Below are 24,818 nucleotides of genomic sequence, written 5' to 3'. Positions count from 1 at the left end.
TGTAGTGATCTCGGAGGGCACAGGCTCTCCCATTTTCTACTCGAAATACTCTCTCGTCACGCCTGTTACACAACCCCCAAGGCAAGACAGGCCAGGAGTCTGTCCGCCCCGGCCGATCTCCGCCCAATTGGCACTATCGATCTTGCCCCAGTTGAGCGGGAGCATGTGGACAGACCGTGTAACACTTACACGCGGTAAAGCATACGCACAATGCAAAGTACTGTCAACCACATCCTACATTCCATGAATCACATACAGCGTCATTTCCGAGGTACGATTCCTAACAAGACAGCGATAAAAGCAAAACATAAAAACATCAGAGATGGATCCACGAAATCCGAGTCCCCTCGGAGAAGAACCTCGTGTTGTGTGGGCGCGTATGCCCGTGCTGTTCTATCATCCATCCACCACCGACAACATAGCGTTCGTATAGTCGATGGGGGGCGGATGAGAAAGCGCCGCATTGTGTTAACAATGTGACGGCAGGCATGAGATGCCCTGCCCTCTCGTTCGCCGAATCCTCCTCATGGGTGACCCCTATATGGAGGGCAGAGGCAGGCAAACCTGCTGGATGAAGGCCGAGGCGACGCTATGTTGAAGTCGATGAGTACCCGTCTACTGAGGGGAGCCTAAGACAAAATGACATACCTGCCTGTGACGGTTGAAGACTACCAGCGTACTCAGGCGTCCGACGGACTACGGGGGAGCCATAGACTCTTCAAGCTCCGGTGCAGGCAGCGCAAGCATGGTGTCCCAGTCGTCAGACATAATGCTGCACAGCACCGCGATGTGTTCTTCGTCATCCGCATACTTGTCGTGGTATCGACGGAGCATGACGAGCAATTCCAGCTTTGTCTTGCCCGAGTAGTCCACAAACCGAATTTGCTCTCCGTGCTCTGCCAACCAGTCGATCATGAATCGGATGTCGTTGAGGTCCGAAGCAACCTTCTTCATGGTCTGCGGGCGAGTAGAGGTATAGCTCATGGACCAGCGTTTGAACTTGGTCATGATGAGGATGGAAGGGTGCAGGATGAGAATGCCTGAGCGACCAAGTATAGTCTGTACGATGATGATATATATGTGGAGAAGTGGTCACTCACCGAACTCGCCAACCTCATAGGTCGAAACGATGGAGGTCGGCAGACCGAGGGTACCTGTACGAAGGGTCTCGACGAGCACATTGTTCTTGCTGCCGCGTACGAGCTCCTCTCGGACCAGTTGTCCGTCGGGACGCTGACCCGCCAGCGAGGCTCAGACGGTGGCAGCCCAAGGCACACATGCCATGCTATTGACCCACCTGAGTGACAAAGTAGAATCGAAAGCCGAGGTCCGCAAACCTTCCATCTACCTCCATCAGCTTCTCCCGTAGAGTGAGCATGTCGTTGCCGTCGATGAGAATATCTATATCGTATATACGGATACCTAGTCAAAGTCATCTCTTTAGGGTGCATTGGAGAAGTGACTTATATCGGTGGGACGAGAGCTTCCGAGCAGGGACCATGCGAAGCCGCCGATAAAGCCATAAGTGATACCCCACTCGCTGAGATGGCTTGTCAGAGCCTTAGCGGCAGCCAGATGATCCTTTTGATTTGTAGAGATAGAGATTGTAGGGCGAGACATAAGCGGAACATGCGACGGGGGTCCGGACCCCAGACTACCACTCACTGAGAACGTGAGCATCCGCGTAAATGGATGGGAATTGTGTGGATGTCGGATATAAGGTAACCGATGATCGAGTCTAGTGCGGGGAGGGGAGCAGCGGTGCCAAGGTGGGGTGACTGGGTCGATGAGCCGCCGGGTTCAGATTCATGTTCCGAAAGAGCTCCGACCCGGACCCGGCTAGCGTCTAGAGCAAGTGAGTCAGAGTCTGGTCTCCATTTTTGACACTCTGCCCAAATTTGGCACCTCATCGATGACAGCGGCATGCGCCGGTATGATCCGATTGGCTACGGAACACCAAACTGAGTCGCCACAGGTTGCCACAGCGGCTCCCACCACCACTGCCTCCGGAATGTTCTTATTGACCCCTCGTTGAGCCTCTTGTCTTCTCCAAGCTGCAGCTGCTAATATGCGACCTCTGACGACAACTACTTTCTTGGAAGAGGAGCCTATGGCACTTCCTATCTTTGCACCTATGTCGCAGCGAACGCCACCGAAGAAGCCCCTGGATCACTTCATGCCCATGTATCCGCCCAAGGATGATACGTCGAACATCTACGAATTTTCACCGGAGGAGCTCGTCGATAAAGCCCTCAAAACGCTCCAGAATGCGGGCATCGAGCTTATCGAATGGTCATCGCTCTTGCACAGACGAATGAACGTTCCGGTTATCATCAAGGTTAGCAAAACCGTCTTCACACTGAGCCGACTGTAAATCACCTTCGTGCATTTGTGCATTTAGAACTTCTCCTACCTGGTTCCTGACGACAAACTGGACGCTGCGTCGAAGCTACTTGCTGACGGCGAGGGGCTGCCTCGTTCCCAGCCGCCGCCCCTCCTCATACGGACCGGGGGGGACTTCTACAAGAAGGCGCGCATGTACCGCGTTACCCGGTATACCTCTCTTGCTCTCGCGCAGCACCTCATTCTCTACCCTGCTTCCTTCGCATCATATGCTCATTCGGATCTCTCGCCGGCACCACGGATGACATCGCTCACCGAACCACTCTGCCACACGGTACTCGTCCCATCGCGCCCTGCAGTATATGCGTCCATTCTGCGGACGATGAAACTTTACCCTCGGTTCGACCCAGTGCGAATAACCCTCCAATCGGATCTGTCACAACTCATTGACTACGATCTGTACGGGCTCGACTGCGGTTATGTGGACATCGACGACGACGAGCTCTGCGAGGAGCTCGAAGTTGATCGACGAGTGGAGGACGCCATGTGCCTTGTCGAACAGTGGCGGCGGGCGGATGCTCTCCGCGACCAGGAAGGCTGGGTCGGCGACGCGCTGTTCAAGGTCGTTTCAGGTCTGTGGAGTGTGGAGGATCTACCATGGAGCCGCCCAAGGGGTTCGTGATTGTGGTTCTATGGTACATCCTCTCCTTATTGTCTGATGCCCTAGTATACTGTATCCTTTTGTATGTTCACTACGGAGTAGGCCCTCGACTGTTGACTCTGGCGACTGATAACAAAATATGTTCTCGCTTTGTCAAGGACAGGTGTCGTGATTTTCCTTCTCTTTGCCTTACCGTCATCCACATTCTTGTTACCAGCACAAGTCACGATGCATGTCGCTGACTCAACAGCTGTGTTTGCTAGTCTTTGACTGGTAGTCCGCGAATTCTTGTTACTGCGCGCAGCCGTTCGGCGTACGTGTAACTATATCATTTAAGACCTCTCTAGGCAATGGTTGTGAATGCTGACGACAGCGGTATAGGTGTAGGTACTCCACTGTGAGCTTTACCGTGACGTTGATAAGTTGTTGCTCGCCGACAGACATATCGACCGTTCCTGCAATGGGAAATTGATGTCATCCCTTGAAGGGACACTGATATCTAGTCGCCTGCATATCATAAGCAAGGCTTGCAGTGTCATTCAGTACAAAGCAGCAATTCAAATGAAGAAGTTGATCCTGCAACCGTCCAGCCTGCGGAGGTTGTTAGACAGCGGCGGGTGCTGTCCTCAAGTAATCGTAGCAATCTGATTGGTTGGGATTGAGGATTGCGGGGCATCGACGTCATTCCCAGCACGGTCGCGCGGTGTTCATGATGCTTGAAATTCAGGTGCAGCCAGGCTGCGGCCGGCAAACCCATGCCTGGTCTGCTCTCTCACAGAACCGTCTACTGGCCATTTAGATTTATCAGCCTACGCCCACGCGTTCTTGTTCATCGACCGCCATCGTTGCACCCTCTGAGCACCCAGTTCCAACGCCGCAGTATGTCCCACAAGACGATCGCCGTGCTTGATGCGTCCGAGTTGAAGGATGGGGAGATGTAAGTGTTGTTGTTTCCGTCCATTCCCTTGCAGTGCGATGCTTCTGCATTCCTCGACAGGGACGCTGTCACAGGCGCATGGGTTGTGCGACGTAGGATCAGAGGCGTCAAGATAGCGCGGACTTATGAGCGGCGGACTTGCATCCTGGAGTTCAGTCGCCACGGCCGACGACGTTCGTTTCTGACACTTTCAACACAGGAAGCAAGTCGGTTTCGAGGGCGATGGCAAGGTCCTCCTCTCTCGTCTCGGCGACAAGATCCACGCGACCAGCGCGTTCTGCACGCACTACGGCGCGCCTCTCGCCAAGGGCGTCTTGACTGCGGACGGCCGTGTAGTCTGGTACGGAGTGCTCTTCTTTTGTGCTGTCGTCATGCTGACTAGTTTGTGAAACGCAGCCCGTGGCACGGAGGCGAGTGAATGTTTCGCGCGCGTTTTGAGCGCGCTATATGCGTGTGCTCGAGATTCCCAGCGTGTCTCGCGAGCGCGCGGTGGAGTGATTGCTGACTTCATCCCTCGCAGCCTGCTTCAACGTATGCACTGGTGACATCGGTAGGTCCCTTGAAAGTCGCCGCATTGAATACCATTTTCTGAAGCTCCCTCTAGAGGATGCTCCCGCGCCCTCCGCGCTCCACAGCTTCAAAGCGGAGGTTAAGGACGGGAAGATCCACGTCACCGCCGATCCCAGCTTGACCACCAGTGCCAACAAGTCTCGCCCACCAAAGTTGCTTGCGACTGGGTCTGACGTCCCGGTCGGCCAGACCAAGGGTGTCGTGATCGTCGGCGGTGGCAGCGGTGCATTCATGGCCATCGAGAGTTTGAGAGAGGTGAGAGCCCTAGGCACTGCCCGGGATGGGAGCTGACAGCATTTTGTCATTGTTTCAGCATGGATACAAGGGTCCCATCACTGTTTTGTCTAAGGAACACCACAGTCCGATCGACAGGTCAGTTCATTTGGTTTTCATAGACGAACCAAAACATTCACCTGAAGGTGCTATGTTCGCGTAGAACGAAGCTGAGCAAGGCCCTCATCTCCGACGCGTCGAAACTCGAGCTGCGATCAACTGCAGAGCTGCGTGCGAAGTACGGTGTGAACCTGCGCCAGGGCGTGGAAGTGACGGGCGTCGAGCTGGGTAATAAGGAGGTCGTGATTGGAGCCACGCAGGAAAAGGTGCCCTACGATACCCTCGTGCTTGCTACTGGGGGTATTCCTCGCCGCCTCCCGATTCCTGGCAAGGACTTGTCGAATGTGTATACTCTGCGCGGCGTTGAAGATGCGCAGAAGATCGACGCAGGTCCGTCGATGTCGTTTGGGGGATCCACAGATGCTCATTCGCATGACCTACAGCGGCTCAGGAGGGGAAGCGTCTGGTAGTCATTGGCTCGTCCTTCATCAGTATGGAGGTCGTCGTTGCAGTGTCGAGTCGCAAGCTTGTGTCCATCGACGTCATCGGTCAGGAGGAGTTCCCTTTCGAGGCCGTGCTGGGAAAGCAGGTCGGCGCCGGCCTGAAGAAGGTTTGGTTTTTGTCGCTTCTTTGCATCCGATGCCTGTGGGCACATGGCTGATTCTCTTGTGTGACAGTTCCATGAGTCGAAGGGCGTCAAGTTCCACATGCAGTCGAAGGTTGAGAAGATCATCCCTTCGGACTCGGACTCGTCCCGCGCTGGGGCTATCGTCGTGCAGGGCAGCGACGGCAAGAGCACCACGCTCCAAGCCGATGTCGTAATCATGGGTGTTGGTGTCGCCCCCGCGACCGAGTACCTCAAGAACAGCAAGGGCTTCGAGCAAGTCCTCGAGCGCGGCGGAGGCGTGTTCGTCGACGAATTCTTGCAGGTCAAGGGTGTTCCGGACGTGTACGCCATTGGTATGCTTGTCCTACTTCTTTGATCGGGAGACTTGTTGGTACTATTGATGTTTATAGGCGACATCGCGTTGTACCCGCAACATGGCACTGGTGAGACGAGGAGAATTGAGCACTGGAATGTGAGTGCACTCAAGCCGGGCATGGTGTCGTTGATCTGATTACTTCTGCAGGTTGCTGGAAACCATGGCCGCGCTGCAGGAAAGACCATCGCTGAGGGCAAGGGTCAACCTTTCGTGAAGGTCCCGGTCTTCTGGAGTGCTCGTAAGTGCAAGCCAGTGTGGTGGAGTCAGCAACCTCGCTGAGCGTAGACGTAGAGGGCCAGCAATTGCGTTACTGCGGTGTCGGCGCCGGCTTCGACGATGTTGTTATCGACGGTAACCCGGATGAATTGAAGGTATGTATGTTTCCGTTCATGTTCAGTTACTCTGTGTGGCAATTCACACGCGTTCGTCCAGTTTGTCGCCTACTACACGAAAGGAGAGACTGTCATTGCCGTCGCCAGGTACGCTTCTCAACAATGTGTCCTCTCTTCTGGTCACTCACAGATCACGAATAGCATGCAGAAGGACCCCGTCGTTTCGAAGGCGTCCGAGCTCATCAGGCTGGGGCTCATGCCCTCCAAGTCCGAGATCAAGTCTGGCAAGGTAAGGGTGACTATCACTGTAGCTAGACTATATACTCATAGCTACTATGATAGGACTTGCTCTCCATCGATATCTCGTCTGTCAAGGCGAAGCCGAAGGTTGCATGAGTTGTTCAAGTTCGTGGAATCAAATATGAGAAGTCGGCAAGAATTTTGTATTATAGCAAAGCATGGTCCTTCCCCGATGTGCAACACGTTTCATGACATGCGTCATGCTGCCTGCCCCGCAGAATCACGAGTGGACCCACCGTGAACACGAACGAGGCAGATGAAGCTGTCAAGCGCCGATAAACTGCCATGGTCTTCTCCATCGTGCGCGACGGCGCTGCGGCCATCGGATGTCATCAGGTTCGACGCGAAGCGATGGCACGGCGTGCGTGTCAGACATCGTAAATAGCCTGTTTCTCGTCTTCTTGGAACACAAGTCGGGGGTCGGGAGCTCGCACGAGCTCATCGCCAACTTGCCGTCCGGACGCGCGACGGAGGAATGCATCGTCAGATTCATGTCGCGCGGCTGCAATCGCCCGCGCGACAGCCTCTCTTGCTTCCGCCGGCAAGTTCTCCCGCTCTGGCGGACTCGCTGTGCTGGCTCCATGTGGATTGAATGTCCAAGCTTTGCGTGCCGCGTCCGCTATGGTCTGCGGAAGTTGCGACCGTGCGAAGTCAGCGTCGCTGGCTTGACGAGTCGCAGCGGCGGCGAGGCGGGCTCGTTCATCGGGGCTAGCTGTGAGTGGCACTTCCGCCGGGGCGGCGCAGGGCTGGTCTCGCTTGAAGAAAGCACGAAAGTGTTTCGCTTCCTCCCTGCTCATCGTCTCTTGGATTGTTCTTACAGTGCAGTGATAAGCGATGTACTCACGATTCTCGAACCACAGCATCCGCGATAGCCTTCGTATGCGCCTTGAGACGGTGGTCATGGAGGGTCCGCACGGCTCCGCCGGTGTGGACCCCTCCGAGCATCTGTCCTCCCTCTGCCCACTGCTGCTTGCTTTTGGGCGTCATGAGTTCGGTGTACGCTGACTTCGCTGCCGCCTTCGCGCTCTTGAGGGGAACGTCACCCTCCAGCTCTTGAACAGAACTCTCCTCGCGCTCTTCAATTCTAGCATCTTCGGCGCACCCGCCCATCACTGGAGGATCGACCATGACGAGGCCATAAAGGGACTCGGATGGCGTTGCCACTTGGTCTAGCGGCTCCGAGCTGGTCTCTGGAGCTTCCGACTCGATTCGAGCTGCAAGACGGGCTCTCACGCGGCCTGCACGGGCACGGGCAGCCGCCGCCAAGTGGGACTTCTTTCGTCGGGGCATGTCTTGCGTATGTTAGGCGTTAGATAGAAGGAGGATGTACGACAGCGGATGTGGTTGGCATCAAGCTATGCTACGTGCTGTATTCGTACGAGTTCAAATTATACTACATTCAGTAGGGACGCCGCCGGCACGGTCCGACCGCTGATGCAACTCGCAGGCAAACCGCCGCTGCCGTTTTGAACTGACCTTTGTATCCCTTTGTAAAGCGGTAGTCGTTACTGATACGTTTGGCGGCTCATTTTGCGACAACTTCCCCATCTCGCCCATCGCGCTTTGTCTCTAATAGCACCGTCAGACACGCGAACCCCGTGACCGAGAACGCGGACCCGACTCGGTGCAGGCGCGTGTGTGAGTCCTTTGCTTACCATCGACACCACACTCGCCGCCTCGCAGCTACTCTGTCGACAAGCTGAGCAATGGCGTCTTCCTCGTCTGGAGGGCTTCCTGCAAAGCCACCATCTACCTCGTACTGGAAGGGGAAGGCGCGAGCTATTGAGAACGACTTCGACGACCTGAACCCGACGATTACCTACCGGCACCTCCTGTCCTCGAACCTTGGTGTGCGCGACCCGCTCCGTGTCGTCGCGCTTTGTGACAGCGACGCGTTCTATGCCGCCTGCGAGCAGGTTCGGCTTGGCGTCGACCCGACGCTGCCCCTGGTCGTGCAGCAGTGGGACTCGCTCATCGCCGTGAACTACCCCGCGCGCAAGTATGGGATCTCGCGCATGGACAAGATCAAGGACGCGAAGAAGAGGTGCCCCAATCTTGTGGTCGTGCACGTAGCGACGTACAAGGAGGGCGAGGCGGAGCCGGGGTACTGGGAGAACCCGGATACGCGGACGCACAAGGTGTCGCTGGATCATTATCGGAGGGAGAGCATGAAGATCATTGAGCTGTTCAAGGAGGGGCTGCCGAACGGGGAGGTTGGTGAGTGTCTGTCTACAACATCAGTCTTACGTGGAGGCGCGGTGTCGCTCGAGCGATTTAGTGTGGTCGGAAGAACAGCTTGGGTCTGACCACAGGTGTTGCTTGAGCTAGAGAAGGCGTCCATAGATGAGGCGTTCATTGACTTCACTCGACCGGTCCGGGAAGAGCTCCTGAGAAGATATCCACATCTCGCCAGTGTACCAGCAGACGCGCCGAATGGCATGGATACCCCTTTGCCTCCGCCGCCACCGGTATCCTGGGAGAACAAGGGTACAGTCGTCCCGGTGTTTCCTCGGAAAGAGAGACCGGAAGAGAAGACAGACAGCTCGCCAAGTGGTGATGCTATTGAAGGCGAACCCAATGTCGAAGGTGGCTCGAAGACTCCAGAGCTGGAAGGCGAAGATGACGCCGTAGAAGAAGACGATGAAAACACGACCTGGCACGATGTCGCATTGTCGATTGCTGCCGAGCTTATGATGCGTATACGAGAAGATATTCGAACGAAGCTGGGATATACCACTTCCGCCGGCCTTGCTAGGAATAAATTCCTTGCCAAGGTAACTTCCGCTCGAGAACGCTTATGGCGTGATGTGTACGCTGACCTCCTGGCAACCAAGCTCACAGCGTCTTACAAGAAACCGATGAACCAGGTTGGGAATGTTGAGTACCGCGCTCAATCTCACACTTATCCGACGACAGACCATCCTACGCAACGCCGCCATCCCCAATTACCTCAGACCTATGCCGTTCCAGAAGGTGCGCAGTTTCTCTCGAATACGCGAGCGGTCTCGTCGCTACGCTCATGGCTCATGTTGTCACGCAGATTAGGTTCTTGGGCGGTAAACTTGGCAAGGCTCTTGCAGAAGAGTACGACGTCTCCACCGTGAGCGACCTGCTGTGCGCATTCTTCCCATACCTCGGCCCGGGCGTAATGTGAAGCGCAACTAACACGGAAACGGGATCCCAGGACGATTAGTCTCGGTAAGTCGACAAGACGACAATCTCCATCTCACGACTGCTGAGTGAACCTGGACTCCGGTCCTAGAGGAAATGCAACGGAAATTCGGAGAGAATTCGATCTGGGTCTACGAGATCCTGCGGTGAGTTCTTATGGCGATTGGCACCGCGACTCGTTGCTTGTTACTTATCACTCTGTCGAAGTGGGATCGACCGAACTGAAGGTATGTCAGCTCATTATTGTCCCCTTCATCTCGACGAGCTGACATATGACATCCCTGGATGCTTGCCGTGTGCGATCCATCCGGGGTAGTTAAGGAGAAGTCTGCGGTCAACAAGAGCATGTTAGCATCCAAGAACCTCCCGCAGCCCATCACGAAAGCCGCTGAAGGGTACCATTGGATCCGTGTCCTCGCAGCAGAGCTAGCGCTGCGTCTCAATGAAGCACGAGATAGCAATCCTGCACTGTGGCCGAAGACTATCGTCCTACATATCCGTCGAGGTGAGGCGTTGTAGTATGGCTCTGCCGTGCAAAGTACGCGCGCAACCTGGGAGCCTACCATACCTGTATCCTTTCAAGCGCTAACTCCCTCATGCAGGCTATGAGACCATGCGCTCAAAGCAAACCCCTTTCCCGTTCACGAGGAGCGTGACGGTTGACGTGATCGCCTCCTTCGGAGATAAATTATGGAAGGAACTCGTGGGGACTGCTGGGTCGACCCCGTTCAAGATCACCAACGTCCAGCTGTCGTTCTCCGGGATCGGGACCATGGAAGCCGGGCAACGCACTATCGAAGGCTTCCTCTCAGCACGCACAGCGTGCGATGAACAGATTCCTTCCGGCGCTGCAATCGGTGATTTTAGCAAACCGTCTTCTAAGCGTGCGATCAGTGACGACAGCATATCACCCTCGAAGCGCCAGCGGTCCGACTCGAGCATAGATGGCTTCGAGGAGGTGGATAATAGCCCACGCAAGACCAAGGATCGTCACACTCCTGTATCAAACCCGAAGTTAGCAGAGCACACGCGAGACGAGCGGTACTCCTTTTTGTGCGACAAGTGCCGGCAGCGAATTTGGCTATCGAACGCGCCAGCAAGATCAGGCGCGGCGGATGATGCGGATGGGACGACTCATGCTGGTGGTGCGGAGGGGCCCGCAGGGATCGGGACGCTTGACGACGCGATCAGGGAAGATGCCCTGTCGGCCCTGCGCCTCGAGCACGCTGATTTTCATTACGCCGAGGAGCTGGCGGCTGCAGGAGATGTCGAGTTGCCTAAGCGCGTCATCCGGCCAGCAGACAGGCCGACGTCAACTGCTAAAAAGCGACAGAAGAAGGTGGCGGAGCAGGGGATTGCGAAGTTCTTTAGCAAGAGGTGATACTCCGGGTGCCCTGTACGTGTGAGCTGGAAACGGATATGTGGTTATGGCTTGATGTAGTTCTTATAAGCAGTCCACGATGTGGCACGGAGCGACGAGGGCAGCGCGCGGTGTCTCGCAGGTGTGGGCGTGTTTCTCGGGGATGATGAAAATGGATGATGAGGCGCCAAGCGGCAGCAACGGGCAGACGTCCATCAACAATCATGATGCTAGCACCGCCACAAATGCTGGGGCGGGATTGAAGACAAGCCCGTCTGCATCGTTGTCGCGCGCGGCCGTGTTCGCTTTCTCTCCGTTCTCCCCTTTCTTTTTCGTTCTTTCCCTTCGTTCTTTTGTGGACCGGTTCCCCGTCTGCCCAGGTCAGACAAATAGTTTCGACCACAGGCGCAGGACGACCTTCTTTGCGGTTCTCAGCAATTTTGGCCAGTCTGTCCGGGACAGTTCGCTGCTCTGAGCCCCTTTCGTGTCTTTCGTTTTCGTTCTGTCTTGTACATCCTCTCTAGCTTTTTTGTGAACGTCCAAGACCCTGACGAACATCATGTCTGCTGTCCGAATCCCGACTACTCTGGTCTACGGCAACGGCCAGGCTGAGACCCTCATCGTGAGTCGCCCGCGCAATCTCCCCTTCCCCCATATCTCGATGAACGTGAAGCTGAACGGGCCTTCTGTAGGCCATCGTCCTGTTTGCTATCATTTCCCTGCTTGCTATCTTCGCTGTGGTCGTCCGTTACTCCTGGGAGCCGCTCGTCAACTTCGTCAAGCGCCGGCGGCTCGAGAACCAGCACCACTCCAAGGCGTTCTTCCACACACAACTTGGAGCATATATCGCGTCGCTGATGCTCAGCAATGCCTTGGGCAGCGTTGGGATGGTAATAAATGCTGAGTGGGCCTCTGCCAAGGTTGTGACCGAAGGTACGTCTACGGGACAGATGCACGCGGGAATTCTTGGAGACTGAGACGCGGTCCACGTTACAAGGGACTCTATGCACTGCACAAGGTAGGGAGAAGGCTTGAGAGGGTTAGAGGAAGCTTACGTGAGTGCTTTAGGGATTCTTTCTCAGATTGGGGATACGGGAGGAGCGTACTTCACCGGCACCATTGCGATCCACACCTTCAACACGCTTGTTCTCCGGAACAAGGTGCCGGTCTGGATGTGCCTGGCAACGACTGTCTTTGGCTGGTTGGTTGCGGTGCTTTTGGGTAAGCCGTCGCACTTATGGCCAGTACTGAATGTCAGTTGAATAGCCGTCCACTGTAGCCGCCACCCCATCCTGGATCCGCCCCTCTCGCTTTGGCCCTGTGTACGGCTTCAATGACCTCTCTTGTGGGCTCTCAATTGGCCACCCTAGCTTGGCCGTTGTCTTACACATACTTCCGGTACGTTTCTTTGATGCGTGACATTCCTTTGGCTGAGGTTCTTTCGATGTCGCAATTTGCCAGCTGCTGCTCGGTGCTATCGTTTCTGTTGTCTTCTATACGCTTGTATTCCTGATCCTCCGCGGCACTCTGACGATCAAGAACGGCATCAAGTTGAACCTGAATCGATCCCATCGGTGGAGTACGTCCAGTGCTGCTACGGTAGAATATCAACGATTCATCTCTGCTATCGCGAGGAGCATGCTGTGGTGAGTTCATCAAGATGACAGCACGTAAATAGTAGTCGCTAATGGCCCTGGATAGGTATCCACTTGCTTACAACATCCTCCTCCTTCCGGAGATCATTGTCAGTCTTACTCGGTCGTCAGGTATCACAGTGCCATTCCCGGCGTCCGTGTTTGCCATGACTAGCGCTGCATTGCTCGGTGCGCGGCATGTCCCTCCCATCCTGTTGTCTTTCTAAGCCGTAGTGGTTCCAGGCACTGCTAATGCTCTCATTCTCGTTAACACCCTGCGCATTCTACGTCCTTTCATCCAGAGCAATCTTCCAGCTGGGCCTGTCAGCACCGAGAAGATGCGCAAGGACGACGACATGGAGAGCTTCTTCGCCGGTTCCAAGTCTCCGATGGCCTTCACCCCCTCCCCGAAGACCCCCAGGAACCCGGAGAAGGCATTCCTCGCTGAGCGTGATAACAAGCGCGAGTGGACGCCGCCAGTGCGCACCATCTCCAAGCCTGCAGCTCAAATCGGCGCATCTGTTGCTCGCAGCCTCAGCCGTGTTAGGCGAAGCGTCTCTTTGAAGCGTAAACAGGCTCAGATAAACCCAATGGTTGAGGTGGCGCACCCCATCACCCCCGTGGCTGAGCTGAACGCGATGATCACTGTTCCCCCGCCTGCCGCTAGGAAGACCGCCCTGCCGGCCAGTCCTCGTCTTCCCGGCGCATCTCCCAGCCTCCCTGTACCTCGCCGTACCACGCGTTCACCCCTCATCAGACAGCCCACGTTCACTGAGGGTTCTCCCGAGCCTCCTCTCACCACGATCACGTTGAAGACACCAGAGCCTCCGAAGAGGAGTGAGTCGACCAAGTCGAGCCCGGATAAAGCCTCTCGCCACACTTCCGCGAATGAGTCTCTCCTCTCGATGTACATGTCCCGTACCCCCGAGCAGCCAGAAATGGAGAAGCCTGCCCCGCCTCCCAAGCCGATGTCCGCCAAGCCTCGTCCCCAGCCCACGCCGTTCTCCGCACGCCCGCAGGCGACCCAGACCACTTTCGCCACCTCCCCGCTCTCGACGCTTCGTTCAGCCCGTGCCCCCGTCAACTATGGGATGACCCCCAGGACGAGGGAGGCCTTCACGAGCAACGAGTGGCCTGACCGCGTCCGCGGTGATGCTTCCCTGCCGACTACTGCGACAACCAAGGCCGAGCGCCGTCGCTCCCGTTCACTGGATCTGACGATCCCTGCGTACTCGGCGCGCACCCCCGTGCCTGGCACCACGCGCACGCCCATGTACGGGAATACGCTCGACGTTCAGACCCCGAGCCAGAACCGTACTGGAAACACGAACGCGCGCACGCCGACGTCTGCACGCCGTATGGGAATGGCTCCGATGACCCCGGCAAGCCGTGCAGGTTACCTCTGAACAGCGTCGCTTCAGCCCCGCTCTGCTTCCGCCTTGAGTGTTGAGCTACGAGTGCTTTGACGAACCTCCCTGACGACCCATGAATAGACTCGATCCGTGCAGCAGCAGTCATGATCCGCGCCCGCCGTCCTCCCGTCCGCAAAATAGCACACCTGCAGATAGCCCCCTGCCCGTCTACTCCCTGCGCAGACTGCGGGTATAACCCGCCAGTCTCGATTGGACACTCGTTCCTGGAATCCTGTAAATGGATTCTGGGGACGGGTCTGTACGCCTATGCATCAGCCCAGAGACACTAGTACTGTACGTTCGCAGGCCCCCTTGGACACGATCCCCTTGTCTCTTTGCGAGCATCTTCCACGGACTCTTTCTTCTTCCCCTTGAGTCGGGGCACTTGGTACCCGCGGCGTGGCCAGCCGTGGTGACCTGGCGTGTGCCGACACCTCCCTACGAACCTTTTTCGATCTGTAATGTGATAGCTGGACTGTGCGTTACGGACGTGGAGGACTGCGCCGCAAACATTGTGCTACATCCGACCTGTAGTCGACACCCACACCCGCTGCTGCACGCTCGTTTCTATTTAATCTTATGTATTACCTCTACCGTGCAAAAATCCCGTCCGTCGCGCCTGTGTTAGGTAAGTGTCGTGTGGGATATATGTCTAGAGCTCACTTATGTCACATGGTTGAAGACGGCGAGGAGACGTCAGATCGATGCGGTGGTATGGCGGCGGATAGGCTGAGGTCTCATCATGCTGCATCTCAGTATCGAAGGTACATAACAGCGTCGACTCACGATGACAGCGGGCTCCCGAGCACAGGGGGACATCGTGTGCGGGTTGAGTCAAACCTCTATAATTTATCCTCGGACGAAGATCACAATGATCATCGAGCTTCGAGTCACATTCTGGCATCTACCCAATTGCTCCGCAATGCCCGTCCAGTCCCACATCTCACAGTCGGGCGGTGTTCATCCTGCGCCCCCCCCCCTACACAAGATCGCGCTGAGGTCACCAACGTGTACCCGTAAGTACTAGAAGTTGGAGCTGTGGTCGATGGAATCCATCTCATAAAGAGGAAACTACACTGCATATGAGCCTGCGCTTTGATGACGGGCGATTCCGGGCCCTACTTGACACTGCTCTTCTACGCAAGCTACGAACGCAAAGAGCCAGGCAAGAGGTTGAGGTGCATTTTGTAGGAAAAGGAGGCGGGGATAGAGGTCTCTGCTGGGATGTCGAGTGTGGGGAGATCAGGTTGTCTTTGCGGTGCATACTGCAGCCCGAGAGCAAGCAATACTCACTGCACTCAAGATAACGGCACCCCGAAAACGTGAGAAGTTTCGGGAACGGTCGCTCGTAGTCCTGCGAGAGTAGCGTGTATACCCAAAGCCCAAAGAGGCATTGCAGTTATGATCCTGGGAGACTGATGGCACTGTATGTCAAGAAGGCGATGGTAGTAAACGTAGGGCGGGCTTCTACCCTACCCAGGGCTGTCATACAGTACCCCAGCATCTCTGAGAACATCGAGATGTCGGCTCGGGACAAGCTTCTGAATATTCTGGTGGTAGCATGACTACCCTGTGGCCAAGCACCGTAGCGCTTGTGTACTACTATCCGTAAAGCTCTGCAGTACAGGCAGTCCCTGCCACTGGTCCTGGCAGGGTAGAATCTTGTCAGTCCATATTTCAGACATGGCTTCACTGTAGTTCAATCCTATGCATGTGCGGGAATGGTCTCACTCGGCGTCGGACTGAAAACGTTCGAACTTAGCACGGTGGAAGAACATCCATTTGCTATTCCTCCGCACATCTTCTCGAGCTATACTTGCGCCGATGCAGTCCACTGCCAAAGCATATAGACTGAGAATCAACGTGATTCGAGTCAAGAGCGAGTAGAACCTTACTTAGGCACGAGACGCATCATGTCCCAGGAGCCCAGACGAAGCGATCGGGGATGACACGAGGGTAGAGGAAACAAAAGGGGATTACGCTGATCTCTTGAAACGGACCCCAAGGACCAACATGTGAGAGGGGCGGCCGCCAAGGCAGTGCGCGATACAGATGATGGATGTTGTACAGCCTCATTCCTGCTGTCTTCATCTTTCGAATGTGCCCTATCGTTGCACTTCAATGACAGAAGCTCCTAGGTTGCCCGGTACAAGCAGCTCAGAAATTGGACATTTTCCCATATCTGTCCTGTAGAATGTTTGCGATAATGTCAAAGAGATAAGGACCACAGTCGATAGGACGCAGACGCGCACCTGAGGGATCAGAATGCCACAAAGTTGGCATCATGAACATTTCAATGCAGCGGAGACTAAAGTGGCTTAGGCGGGACGATCACACTTGAATGTGGTCAAGAGGACAGAACGCGCTCCACATGGCAATGCCGTCAGTCAATGGCGCACGAAGAACTTGAGTAAGACGTGCCGGCGGTGCAATGTCGCGGTGGCGGTCGTCGTGGACGTTGAGTCTGGGATCAGGGCGGGCGATGTGCACGGCCATTGGACAGACGCTGGAGACGCAATCAGGGGGCATGTTTGTGCTTATTTGTGATCCGGTATATTCCCAGAGAGGGCGCTTCCACGGCTCTGTTCCCTCGTCCTCCTTCGACGGATCACCTCCTCACCCTTATATTCCCGCTCCCAATACCCCTTCAGCCCATATTCTTACTTGTTCAGCCATGTCTAGGGTACGCCCAACGCTCGCTGCGCCCACCAACATGCTGACGCCCACATAGTCGCAGTTCCTCCGCGAGTACAAGCTTGTCGTTGTCGGCGGTGGTGGTGCGTCTCCCATCCCTCACTTTCGCGCACTTCTGTCTTGACATAGGCTCCTAGGTGTCGGCAAGTCCGCGCTTACTATTCAGTTCATTCAAAGCGACTTCGTCGACGAGTACGATCCCACTATCGAGGGTATGTAGTCTGCTGTCCGCCGTCCACCTCATATCATGTCGCGCTTCTCCGCTCGTCTCCGGCTGAACGGTTGAAGCGCGGCTCATGCTTCATGCGCCGATCGCCCTGCTGGCCATACGCTCATTCCGCTACTCTGGCCTGTAGATTCGTACAGGAAGCAGTGCGTGATCGATGACGAGGTCGCTCTTCTCGACGTCTTGGATACCGCTGGCCAAGAAGAATATGGGTGAGCCTTACCACTGGCGCTTGGTGTATGTGAGCTCACGTCGGCCGAATAGTGCTATGCGCGAACAGTACATGCGCACGGGCGAGGGGTTCCTCCTGGTCTACTCCATTACTTCCCGCAATTCGTTCGAGGAAATCAGCACCTTCCACCAACAAATTCTGCGTGTGAAGGATCAGGACTCGTTCCCAGTCATCGTCGTTGCTAACAAGAGCGATCTGGAATACGAGCGCCAGGTGGGAATGAATGGTTCGTACCTGAGACCATTTTGTTGCTTGATATCTTTCGCTCATATTGGCGCTTGTACCATCGTCTTAGAGGGTCGTGATCTTGCGAAGCACTTCGGCTGCAAGTTCATCGAGACTTCAGCGAAGCAGAGAATCAACGTGGACGAGGCATTCCACCAACTCGTACGCGAGATTCGGAAGTACAACAAGGTTCGCCATACTATCCGCGGTGATTTCATAGCGACTCTCTAATTTCTCCGCAGGAACAACAAACCGGTCGTCCTGGTGTGCAGCCAGGTGCACCTAGCGCCCCCGGCGTATACGGGGCAGGGAACCAGCACCAGGATGATGGTGCTGGTGGATGCTGTGGCGGATGTGTCATCGTGTGATTCTCCATCCTCGTCTCGTCCCCCACACTCCTGCTCCCGGTATGAGTTTTCGCCGCGTTACCTCACCAACCTTCCCGCGTCGTTGCTGCTGCTGTCTCGCTCCTGGCCTTATTACCCCGGATTGTCGTCTCGTCCTGCTTTTTGTTTTATGTAGTGTCTCGGCCTCTATCACCGTTTTCTTCCCGCCGTATCTCTTCTGAACGTCGCCGTCGCCGTCAACATCGCCAATATCATTTCCATCATTAGACGTCGTCGGTGAGCGCCTATAAATATTGGGCGCCACATGTCGGGCCGTTCCTGTCCTTACTCTAATTTGTTTCGCTATCTCTGTTCTCTGCACTTGTTTAGGTCTCGACGCTACCTGCCGTTCGCTATATTGTGCGTGGTCGATAGTTGCCCCCCACTCTTGGGCACCTGCCACTTAGTGCTCTCCACCTCCATAGATCTTCCTCGAAATCTCAGCTGTGCTTGCGATCGCAAGTGACAACATGCCAGGTCTTCCTCTCGGCCATTTATATAGTACGCAGCGTGGGTGTGCTGCCCTGTGGCGTTGACATATATAAGCTCGATTGAGCCAAGCCGTTGGCTGTGACCGAGTATAATCGTTCGCCATCAATGCTCGGCATGACGGACGTCTTGGTCCTAGTCCGCGTGGCGTACTTAGCCCCGAATATCGCCTACGCTGTCTTGTCGTGACCGCTAAGTACAATCTCCACGCTTCGTCACACAGCTGCTTACGTATATCAGACGCGGTACACACAGCTCATTCACTGGCCACGTCTAGATCAGAAGGCCTGCGGCCACAGCTGTGCCAGTAGGCGTCTTGCAGCCAGGTAAGTCCGACTTCGGCCGCTTTGCAATTGTCTTAGGCCTCAGCACGGATTCGCCTTCCGCTCTTAGACCGGCTACCAATTCTTTCACAGGTTGCATTCCCGCTCACGAAGCACGTTGTCAGACAACGTTGCCGAGCGCGAAGCTGGAACATCCTAGCCCTGTACGCGGAACGTTCGAGCCGTGCCACATAAGGTGCCGGGGCCCCTTCTCGCAGTATGAAAGACCTGTAGCGGACTGTCGGCCCTGACAGGTCTCGCACCCTACTTAGAGCCTGACCCGCGGACGACAGGCCATTGGCTTGCGGGGGCGCGCGCAGACGGGACTTCAAGGTGAGTACCTAGATGCTCTCGTACAGCCTGACAGATTTACCGGTGCCCACCGACTGATTGCGTGGACGTCTCCCAGGCTGAAGCTCGTCTGTCGGCCAGGAGGAAGGAGGCCGAGGAACTTGCGTGAAGCGTACTTGGCAGAGGGCTTGATGGAGTCCGCGATGAGGAGAAGATTTGTCCGGTACGTAGACCTGTTGACGTGAAGCATTCACATTCAAGAACGCGGCGACTGCCACTGTATAATACGTACAAGGTCGTCTTGGCCATTCCCACTGAACAGGCCTCCCGTACATCAGGAGGGCATTAGAAGCGCAAGTCAGGTTGCGGTGACGAGATGCTCGTAGCCCTATTCCTCGATGCCGCTGCATTATCGCCGACGCAGACGTACGGTCCATGTGCTCTTAGTAGCTTGGTCCATCCCAGCAAGAGGAGGGCGGCGTTGCTGATTGCCGCCCCCCTAGAGCTTTCGACCGCTTGCAAGTTATATCGTAAGTCTCTACCAAATATCATGACGAGAGTGCGACTTATCTGTAAAAATAATGGTGCGACGAGGCATCCCGCCCAGATACCACGCCGCACCCCCCTCCTCACACCTGCCATCCACTCCCCCTTCACACTATGAGCACGAGAGAGCCGACCCCTCGTACCCCACAAAAACCTGTAAAGCAAACACCGAGACACCGTGGCCTGTCGAACCTGTAGAAACAAGGATAGCAGCAACGTCCGAAACGAAATGTCCAATGTCCAGAGAAACACGGCCGAGAACCGATACCGAACAACCGGCGTCACCAAGGTTCATGACTTCTCTCAGCCGGCGTCCAGCACCGGCTGCTCGACCTTACCACACGACAAGCCCGGAGTCTTGAGTTTTCTTTTCTGCGCGCGCATCGTCGTCCCCGCCCATCTAAACTGCTAATGAACGAGTCTGAGGAGAAAAATGAGCGCATCGAGCACGACGATCGTCACAATCGCGCCGAAGAAAGAAACATGCTTTCGGAGCTCCCAGCTCTTCTTCCTGTCCTTGGAGTTTGACTTGGACTTCCTCCTCGGTGTGGGCGTCTCGGACTGGCCAGGGCGGTGGAAACGGTTCCGTCGATCGTCGTCGTCGAGCTTGTTGTCCACTTCGAGGGCGGGTTTGTTGTCCACGGGTTTGGCGTCCACTTCCAGGGCAGGCTTGTTGGCTGGTTCGAGGGACTCGTTTGGGACGAGAATGATGCGATCGTCGTCAGGATCTTCTGCCGTCGTCCATGCTGGCCGGAGTCGGGCCAAACGCGGGTTGACTAGAACGCGATGGCGCTCGATGGTGAGATTGGCTTTGCGGAAGCGTTCTTTGTGCGCCGCGCCGGGCACGGTGAGGAGGTCTTCGGGGTCGAGGTCGCAGAGGGTGCTGGTCGAGGACGAAGCGCTAGAGGTCGAGAAGCCGCCGAACGCCAGCGTCGGGGATTGGGGGTATTCGTCGTCCGAGTCGCCAGCGACGTGGAGGACGATGGTGCAAGCTGGGGTCGACGACATGGCGGAGCTGGGAGCTAATGTGGTCAGTGGTGTGGGGGTGGTGTGGGGGAAGTAGGTAAAGAGTTACTGACGACTTGGTCGGGCGCATATGACTGGGCGCGGCGGCTGACGATTGGCATGCAGACTGAGGCTGACGAGTCTTGATGCAGCTAGCAATGATCACTACGTCATGGGTCGTAAGTCGCCTTTGACCGGAATCTGACCTCTATGACCATGATGTGGTATGGTCTATGTGCGAATAAACGCTGAAGTCGAGAGTCTACATGATTCAATTCCCGAGGCCTCAGTAGAATCATGTATGTTTCTCCATCTTTGGTGTGCCCTCGGTCTAGCCTTTGAGTTCAGGCGGGCAGCAGAAAAGCGCTACCACAGAGCATGCAATGATTATGCCCTACGGAAGCACTTTGAGCGAGGGAGAAGCGAGACGCAAATCTACGACTACGTAGAATGCCACGACGCACTTGTGCAATCGAACGAACCCGAAGATATGTCTGGTACGAATACGAGCGCTTACCGAACATGGTACACAGCCCCCTGGGCCGGTAATTGAGGCGCCGTAAACCTATATGGCCGCCAGCTTTACTACGGAAGACCTCCCTATCGTTCTACATTCGTTCTCGCCATTATTCCTCTGCGACAACGATGACGCATTTGCCAAAGTTTTTCCCAGTTTGAACATCGAGAAGCCCTTGACCTGCTTTGTCCAACCCGTGCAGCACATGCTCTTTGTACTTCAGCTCTCCCCGAGCTATTTTTTCCGGGATCGTCTCATAAAACTCGTCTACATACTTCTCGTGCAGAGGTCCCGCGACCATGACCCCATGGACGTGCAGTTCCTTCCCAATGATCTGGAAGAGATTCTTGACGGTGTAAGTCTCGTTTGTGTTGTACACTGTGATCATGCCACATTCCTGAAATATGAAACCTGTCAGCATGATCTTCAGCACCGTGGTCCAGTCTACTCACAAGGAGGCGTGCGCCAGTGGCAGCATGCTCGTTAGCCGCTTCGAAGGACTCGCCGCCAACGTTGTCCCAGAATCTGATGCCGTTCAGTCAGTGGAAACGAAATGACGTGACACGAGGTCGTGCGCACACGTGAATCGGGCCCTCCTTCGCAAGCACGTCGCTGGTTTTTGTCGTCTTGTAGTTGAAGGCGACATCGGCTCCAATAGACTTCATGTACTCGACTTTGTCATCCGAGCCAGCCGACGCGATGACTTTCAGACCGTCGGCCTTCGCTAATTGAATGACAGTTGCATCGAGCGATTTGAATTTGGGCGGAAGACCCACGCTCCGACAGGCCCTGGTACGCATGGGAGAGATTAGTCAGGTGGGAGAATTCGTGATGACATGATCATCCATACCGGCGCCGGTTGTAACGAATGCCACTTCGCCCTTCTGAGGCGAAGCATACTCCTTCCAGCCGTAGTAGGCGGTTTGACCTGTGCGACGGCTGAGGTAAATGTATCCTCTTCAGCTCACGTCTACGTACCAGGCATGCCAGCTACGCCGACATACGCCGACCACGGGATCTGCTCCTTGTTCTCGAGTACCCGCCAGATACGGCTGGGGAGCTCAGGCACGATGACGTACTGCTGGAAATCTGGTGGACATTAGCAGAAGCTTCGAGGGCGAAGCCTATATGAGACGCACCGTACTGTCCGTAGACATGATCGCCCGCTTTGACGGCCGAGTTCTCGGAACGAAGCACAACCCCGACGCCGAAGTTCTGTATTCTACCGCAAGTGGCTGAGTGGGCCGCTTTCGTCGAACCCGGAAGGACTTACGGCTTGCCAAGTTCAAAGGAGCCCTGTGGATGATATGATCGATCACTGTCCGAAACAACATGGAGATGAATACGCCTTACGTAGCTTCTCTGGTCACTCGGGGCTTTCAACCGATTACGCTGGTAAGGATCAATAGACAATACCAGGACCTTGACAAGGAAACCGCCATTGAGAGCGACATTCTCGAGATCAATGGTCTCGGAGGTATCGTATACAACGGTTTTCCCCGGTATGGGGTAACCTGCAGACGGGTACGTGAACAAGCTCTTTCGTCAGGATGTGGTCCCAGGCAACGAACTCACCGGTGGGGAGATATTCGTTGAAGAGAACGCGTCCGTTGGTGACAGGAGCCATACTCGTTCCAGTAGTACAAGTTAGATCTAAGGGACTATCCTCTGGATGACTTCCCGCCTTTAAATAATCGCGTTGTCCCTCCCCGTGACGAGTACTAGTAAAGACTCGAGAGCAACTAGAAGCTTATTGAGCTAGCGCCCACATATAGTGGCAGCTGGTTTGCCGGTTCTCGGAGCTCCCCGGTCGTACGGACTACCTACCGTGGGACGGTGGGAATCTATAGGATAGCACAGCGGGATGCTTTGATGACTGAACCCGAACTACTTCCCTAGGTTGAGTTGCCGAGAGTCGTCGTAGGCCTACCGCCCACGGGTACAATCCCATCCGACAGTCATACGCCGAACACGCGGTCCGCGATGAGATATAATCTCATTGGCCGACGCACCGGCCGGTCGTTTTCTCGCAGTCAGAAGTGGCTATTCACAGCAGCGTTGTGGATTCGCTGGTTCACTTACATACTGTTGTTTGTCCTCCCATTTCAGTGCCGCTCGTTTACGCGTATGTTCGGGAAACGCGTTCCAGCCAGTAGTTCATTCAGGGTGATAGCCGAAGAACGCCGTATTATTACAGGGGTGCGACGATAGCGAGATCAGAACAAGAACGCAACAAGAAATTGTCCAGTAAGTGAGCAGTCTCAACTCACTCAGCTTTCTTCTTCCCCTTCGGCAGATCTTGCCCATACACCAACTTATCAATCTCCTCCTTCTTGCCAAGTAGCTTGAGGTAAAGGCCCCACACTGGAGTGAGGAACGGCACGAACATCGAGACGCGCTGCTGGTAGGCCTTGTACTCGGGGTATTTCGCGGCAGAGACGCTCTCGGTAAAGATGGTCGAAGAGAAGAAGAGCGAGGAGATCACGAGCGACGGAATGATGGGGAAAAGAGATTCCAGGGGTGTCCCGGACCCGAGAGGGAGGGGAGGCTCGTAGCCTGGGTACTCAGGTGCGACCAAAGGGATGAGGTTGATGATCACCTGCGTAGGCCATCCATATGTCAGCCGAATGTGACACGCCGCAGCAAAGAGAAGGTATTACCCAGAACGTCTGCTCGCAGAAGAAGTTCGGGTGGCGCGACCAAGCCCATAGTCCGCGGGTGATGAAGCCGCGGTTGGCATCGGCTGTCGTCCACTCGATGCGGGCGCCAGGCCAATCAGCTGTCTTGGGTTGGCGGACGCCAGAGTGCTTGAAAGTTTGGAACGAGTATTGCTGATTGTCCGCTACGAACTCTGCGGCAACGTCGAGAAGTGCGAGTCCCGCGAGGAAATAGTCAGAGACGTGAAGTTTGGCTGGCTGCTGCATGGCAGCGATTTGGACGGGAACGGCGAGGACGAAGAGGATGACGTTCTGCATGAATGCGATGAAGACGAGGTTGAAGACCTGGAAGAGCAAGGGGGACATCTTGGAGCGGAGGATAGCCCAGCGGTAATCTTCATCCTTGCTGCAGGTCACAATGTGTCAGAAGTTGCTTGTGCAACAAAACAGAATACAGTGAGGGGATATAGCCTGTCAGGAGTTCACTAAGACAAGTCCCCAAGCCTGAGGTGTGAATCCAGTAAAGAGTCACGTTTCGCTTATCGACTTGACATCGAGGGCCCTTATAACAACTCCAAAAATGATGAACGCGAGAACTACCCACAGATTGAACAGACCACGCCTCCAAGTGTTGTACGAGAGGCTAATATCTAGTCGGTATAATGCAGATTGCGCGACGAGTTTCGTGACATACCGACACATCCAAATAAACTGTAGACTACATGTTAGACACAGACTCGCGATGTCCGCAAAAACATTCGACTTACTATGAGACCGAACATGAGAAGGGCACGGGGACTGAAGTTATGAGCTATGTCGGGATGCGCGGTCTCTGGAAGAAAGGGGTACAGCGGAAGGGGTGATTTGCTCGGCCAGAGGGGTAATAACGCGTAGTACGCGGCATACATGGTGGGGAGGAAAGTCCACACCCTGTCGACCTGGGAAACATTGCCTGTAGCAGCACCAAGGACGAAGGCGACCACTGTGTTATAGATGCAGAATTTGACAGGCCATTGGAACGAGGGTGGGACACCCTTGTAGAATGTGCTGAGCGTGCTGGGTACTATTGCCATGGCCTAGCGGAAGTTGGACGTTGGACGTCGAACTCTTGGTCAACTCGGTGGGTGTGGAAGGAAGAGGGCGATGTACCCAGTGATGGGGGGGGCCTCGGGTGTATTTATCCTTCAGCTC

General features: G+C 55.3%; 9 protein-coding genes across 9 annotated transcripts; 5 read left to right on the top strand and 4 right to left on the bottom strand.

Annotated features, from left to right (window-relative positions):
• Positions 1-249: 249 nt before the first annotated feature.
• DICSQDRAFT_133271 (uncharacterized protein) lies at positions 250-1,278 on the bottom strand. The gene is made up of 2 exons (XM_007362236.1): positions 649-1,278; positions 250-589 (listed from the first exon to the last, which is right to left on the bottom strand). The coding sequence occupies exon 1, from the start codon at positions 1,006-1,008 to the stop codon at positions 697-699; it is 312 nt and encodes a 103-aa protein (XP_007362298.1). The 5' UTR covers positions 1,009-1,278; the 3' UTR covers positions 250-589; positions 649-696.
• Positions 1,279-2,182: 904 nt separating this feature from the next.
• DICSQDRAFT_51896 (uncharacterized protein) lies at positions 2,183-3,025 on the top strand (the record flags this gene model as incomplete). Its single annotated transcript, XM_007362235.1, has 2 exons — positions 2,183-2,338; positions 2,402-3,025. The coding sequence occupies 2 exons, from the start codon at positions 2,183-2,185 to the stop codon at positions 3,023-3,025; spliced, it is 780 nt and encodes a 259-aa protein (XP_007362297.1).
• Positions 3,026-3,752: 727 nt separating this feature from the next.
• On the top strand, positions 3,753-7,772 carry DICSQDRAFT_133269 (uncharacterized protein). Its single transcript, XM_007362234.1, has 16 exons — positions 3,753-3,941; positions 4,141-4,281; positions 4,338-4,351; positions 4,462-4,491; positions 4,546-4,766; positions 4,825-4,883; positions 4,948-5,234; positions 5,288-5,454; positions 5,522-5,804; positions 5,862-5,923; positions 5,975-6,065; positions 6,119-6,198; positions 6,260-6,306; positions 6,361-6,448; positions 6,502-7,248; positions 7,304-7,772. The coding sequence occupies exons 1-15, from the start codon at positions 3,886-3,888 to the stop codon at positions 6,553-6,555; spliced, it is 1,680 nt and encodes a 559-aa protein (XP_007362296.1). The 5' UTR covers positions 3,753-3,885; the 3' UTR covers positions 6,556-7,248; positions 7,304-7,772.
• A 393-nt stretch (positions 7,773-8,165) lies between these two features.
• On the top strand, positions 8,166-11,107 carry DICSQDRAFT_178161 (DNA/RNA polymerase; the record flags this gene model as incomplete). Its single annotated transcript, XM_007362233.1, has 10 exons — positions 8,166-8,676; positions 8,788-9,233; positions 9,294-9,326; positions 9,376-9,432; positions 9,500-9,573; positions 9,644-9,657; positions 9,722-9,776; positions 9,838-9,857; positions 9,947-10,135; positions 10,233-11,107. 10 exons carry the CDS (start codon positions 8,166-8,168, stop codon positions 11,009-11,011), a joined length of 2,178 nt encoding a protein of 725 aa, XP_007362295.1. The 3' UTR covers positions 11,012-11,107.
• Positions 11,108-11,277: 170 nt separating this feature from the next.
• DICSQDRAFT_79975 (uncharacterized protein) lies at positions 11,278-14,631 on the top strand. Its single transcript, XM_007362232.1, has 8 exons — positions 11,278-11,612; positions 11,683-11,923; positions 11,988-12,008; positions 12,059-12,211; positions 12,270-12,388; positions 12,452-12,636; positions 12,692-12,813; positions 12,868-14,631. Exons 1-8 carry the CDS (start codon positions 11,550-11,552, stop codon positions 14,028-14,030), a joined length of 2,067 nt encoding a protein of 688 aa, XP_007362294.1. The 5' UTR covers positions 11,278-11,549; the 3' UTR covers positions 14,031-14,631.
• A 1,985-nt stretch (positions 14,632-16,616) lies between these two features.
• On the top strand, positions 16,617-18,283 carry DICSQDRAFT_133266 (ras protein). The gene is made up of 7 exons (XM_007362231.1): positions 16,617-16,719; positions 16,768-16,813; positions 16,868-16,942; positions 17,087-17,168; positions 17,221-17,414; positions 17,484-17,602; positions 17,656-18,283. Exons 1-7 carry the CDS (start codon positions 16,711-16,713, stop codon positions 17,779-17,781), a joined length of 651 nt encoding a protein of 216 aa, XP_007362293.1. The 5' UTR covers positions 16,617-16,710; the 3' UTR covers positions 17,782-18,283.
• A 431-nt stretch (positions 18,284-18,714) lies between these two features.
• DICSQDRAFT_133263 (uncharacterized protein) lies at positions 18,715-21,002 on the bottom strand. Its single transcript, XM_007362230.1, has 4 exons — positions 20,528-21,002; positions 19,497-20,463; positions 19,021-19,432; positions 18,715-18,944 (listed from the first exon to the last, which is right to left on the bottom strand). Exon 2 carries the CDS (start codon positions 20,454-20,456, stop codon positions 19,857-19,859), a length of 600 nt encoding a protein of 199 aa, XP_007362292.1. The 5' UTR covers positions 20,457-20,463; positions 20,528-21,002; the 3' UTR covers positions 18,715-18,944; positions 19,021-19,432; positions 19,497-19,856.
• Positions 21,003-21,079: 77 nt separating this feature from the next.
• DICSQDRAFT_144267 (NAD(P)-binding protein) lies at positions 21,080-22,597 on the bottom strand (the record flags this gene model as incomplete). Its single annotated transcript, XM_007362229.1, has 9 exons — positions 21,080-21,367; positions 21,423-21,495; positions 21,550-21,694; positions 21,821-21,898; positions 21,949-22,059; positions 22,110-22,192; positions 22,244-22,266; positions 22,324-22,484; positions 22,546-22,597. 9 exons carry the CDS (start codon positions 22,595-22,597, stop codon positions 21,080-21,082), a joined length of 1,014 nt encoding a protein of 337 aa, XP_007362291.1.
• Positions 22,598-23,106: 509 nt separating this feature from the next.
• DICSQDRAFT_178157 (uncharacterized protein) lies at positions 23,107-24,782 on the bottom strand. Its single transcript, XM_007362228.1, has 4 exons — positions 24,395-24,782; positions 24,232-24,338; positions 23,631-24,033; positions 23,107-23,569 (listed from the first exon to the last, which is right to left on the bottom strand). The coding sequence occupies exons 1-4, from the start codon at positions 24,698-24,700 to the stop codon at positions 23,237-23,239; spliced, it is 1,149 nt and encodes a 382-aa protein (XP_007362290.1). The 5' UTR covers positions 24,701-24,782; the 3' UTR covers positions 23,107-23,236.
• Positions 24,783-24,818: the final 36 nt, after the last annotated feature.

This window comes from Dichomitus squalens, assembly GCF_000275845.1.
Source record: "Dichomitus squalens LYAD-421 SS1 unplaced genomic scaffold DICSQscaffold_4, whole genome shotgun sequence".
Lineage (NCBI taxonomy): Eukaryota > Fungi > Basidiomycota > Agaricomycetes > Polyporales > Polyporaceae > Dichomitus > Dichomitus squalens.
This window is presented reverse-complemented; position numbering and strand designations above follow the sequence as displayed.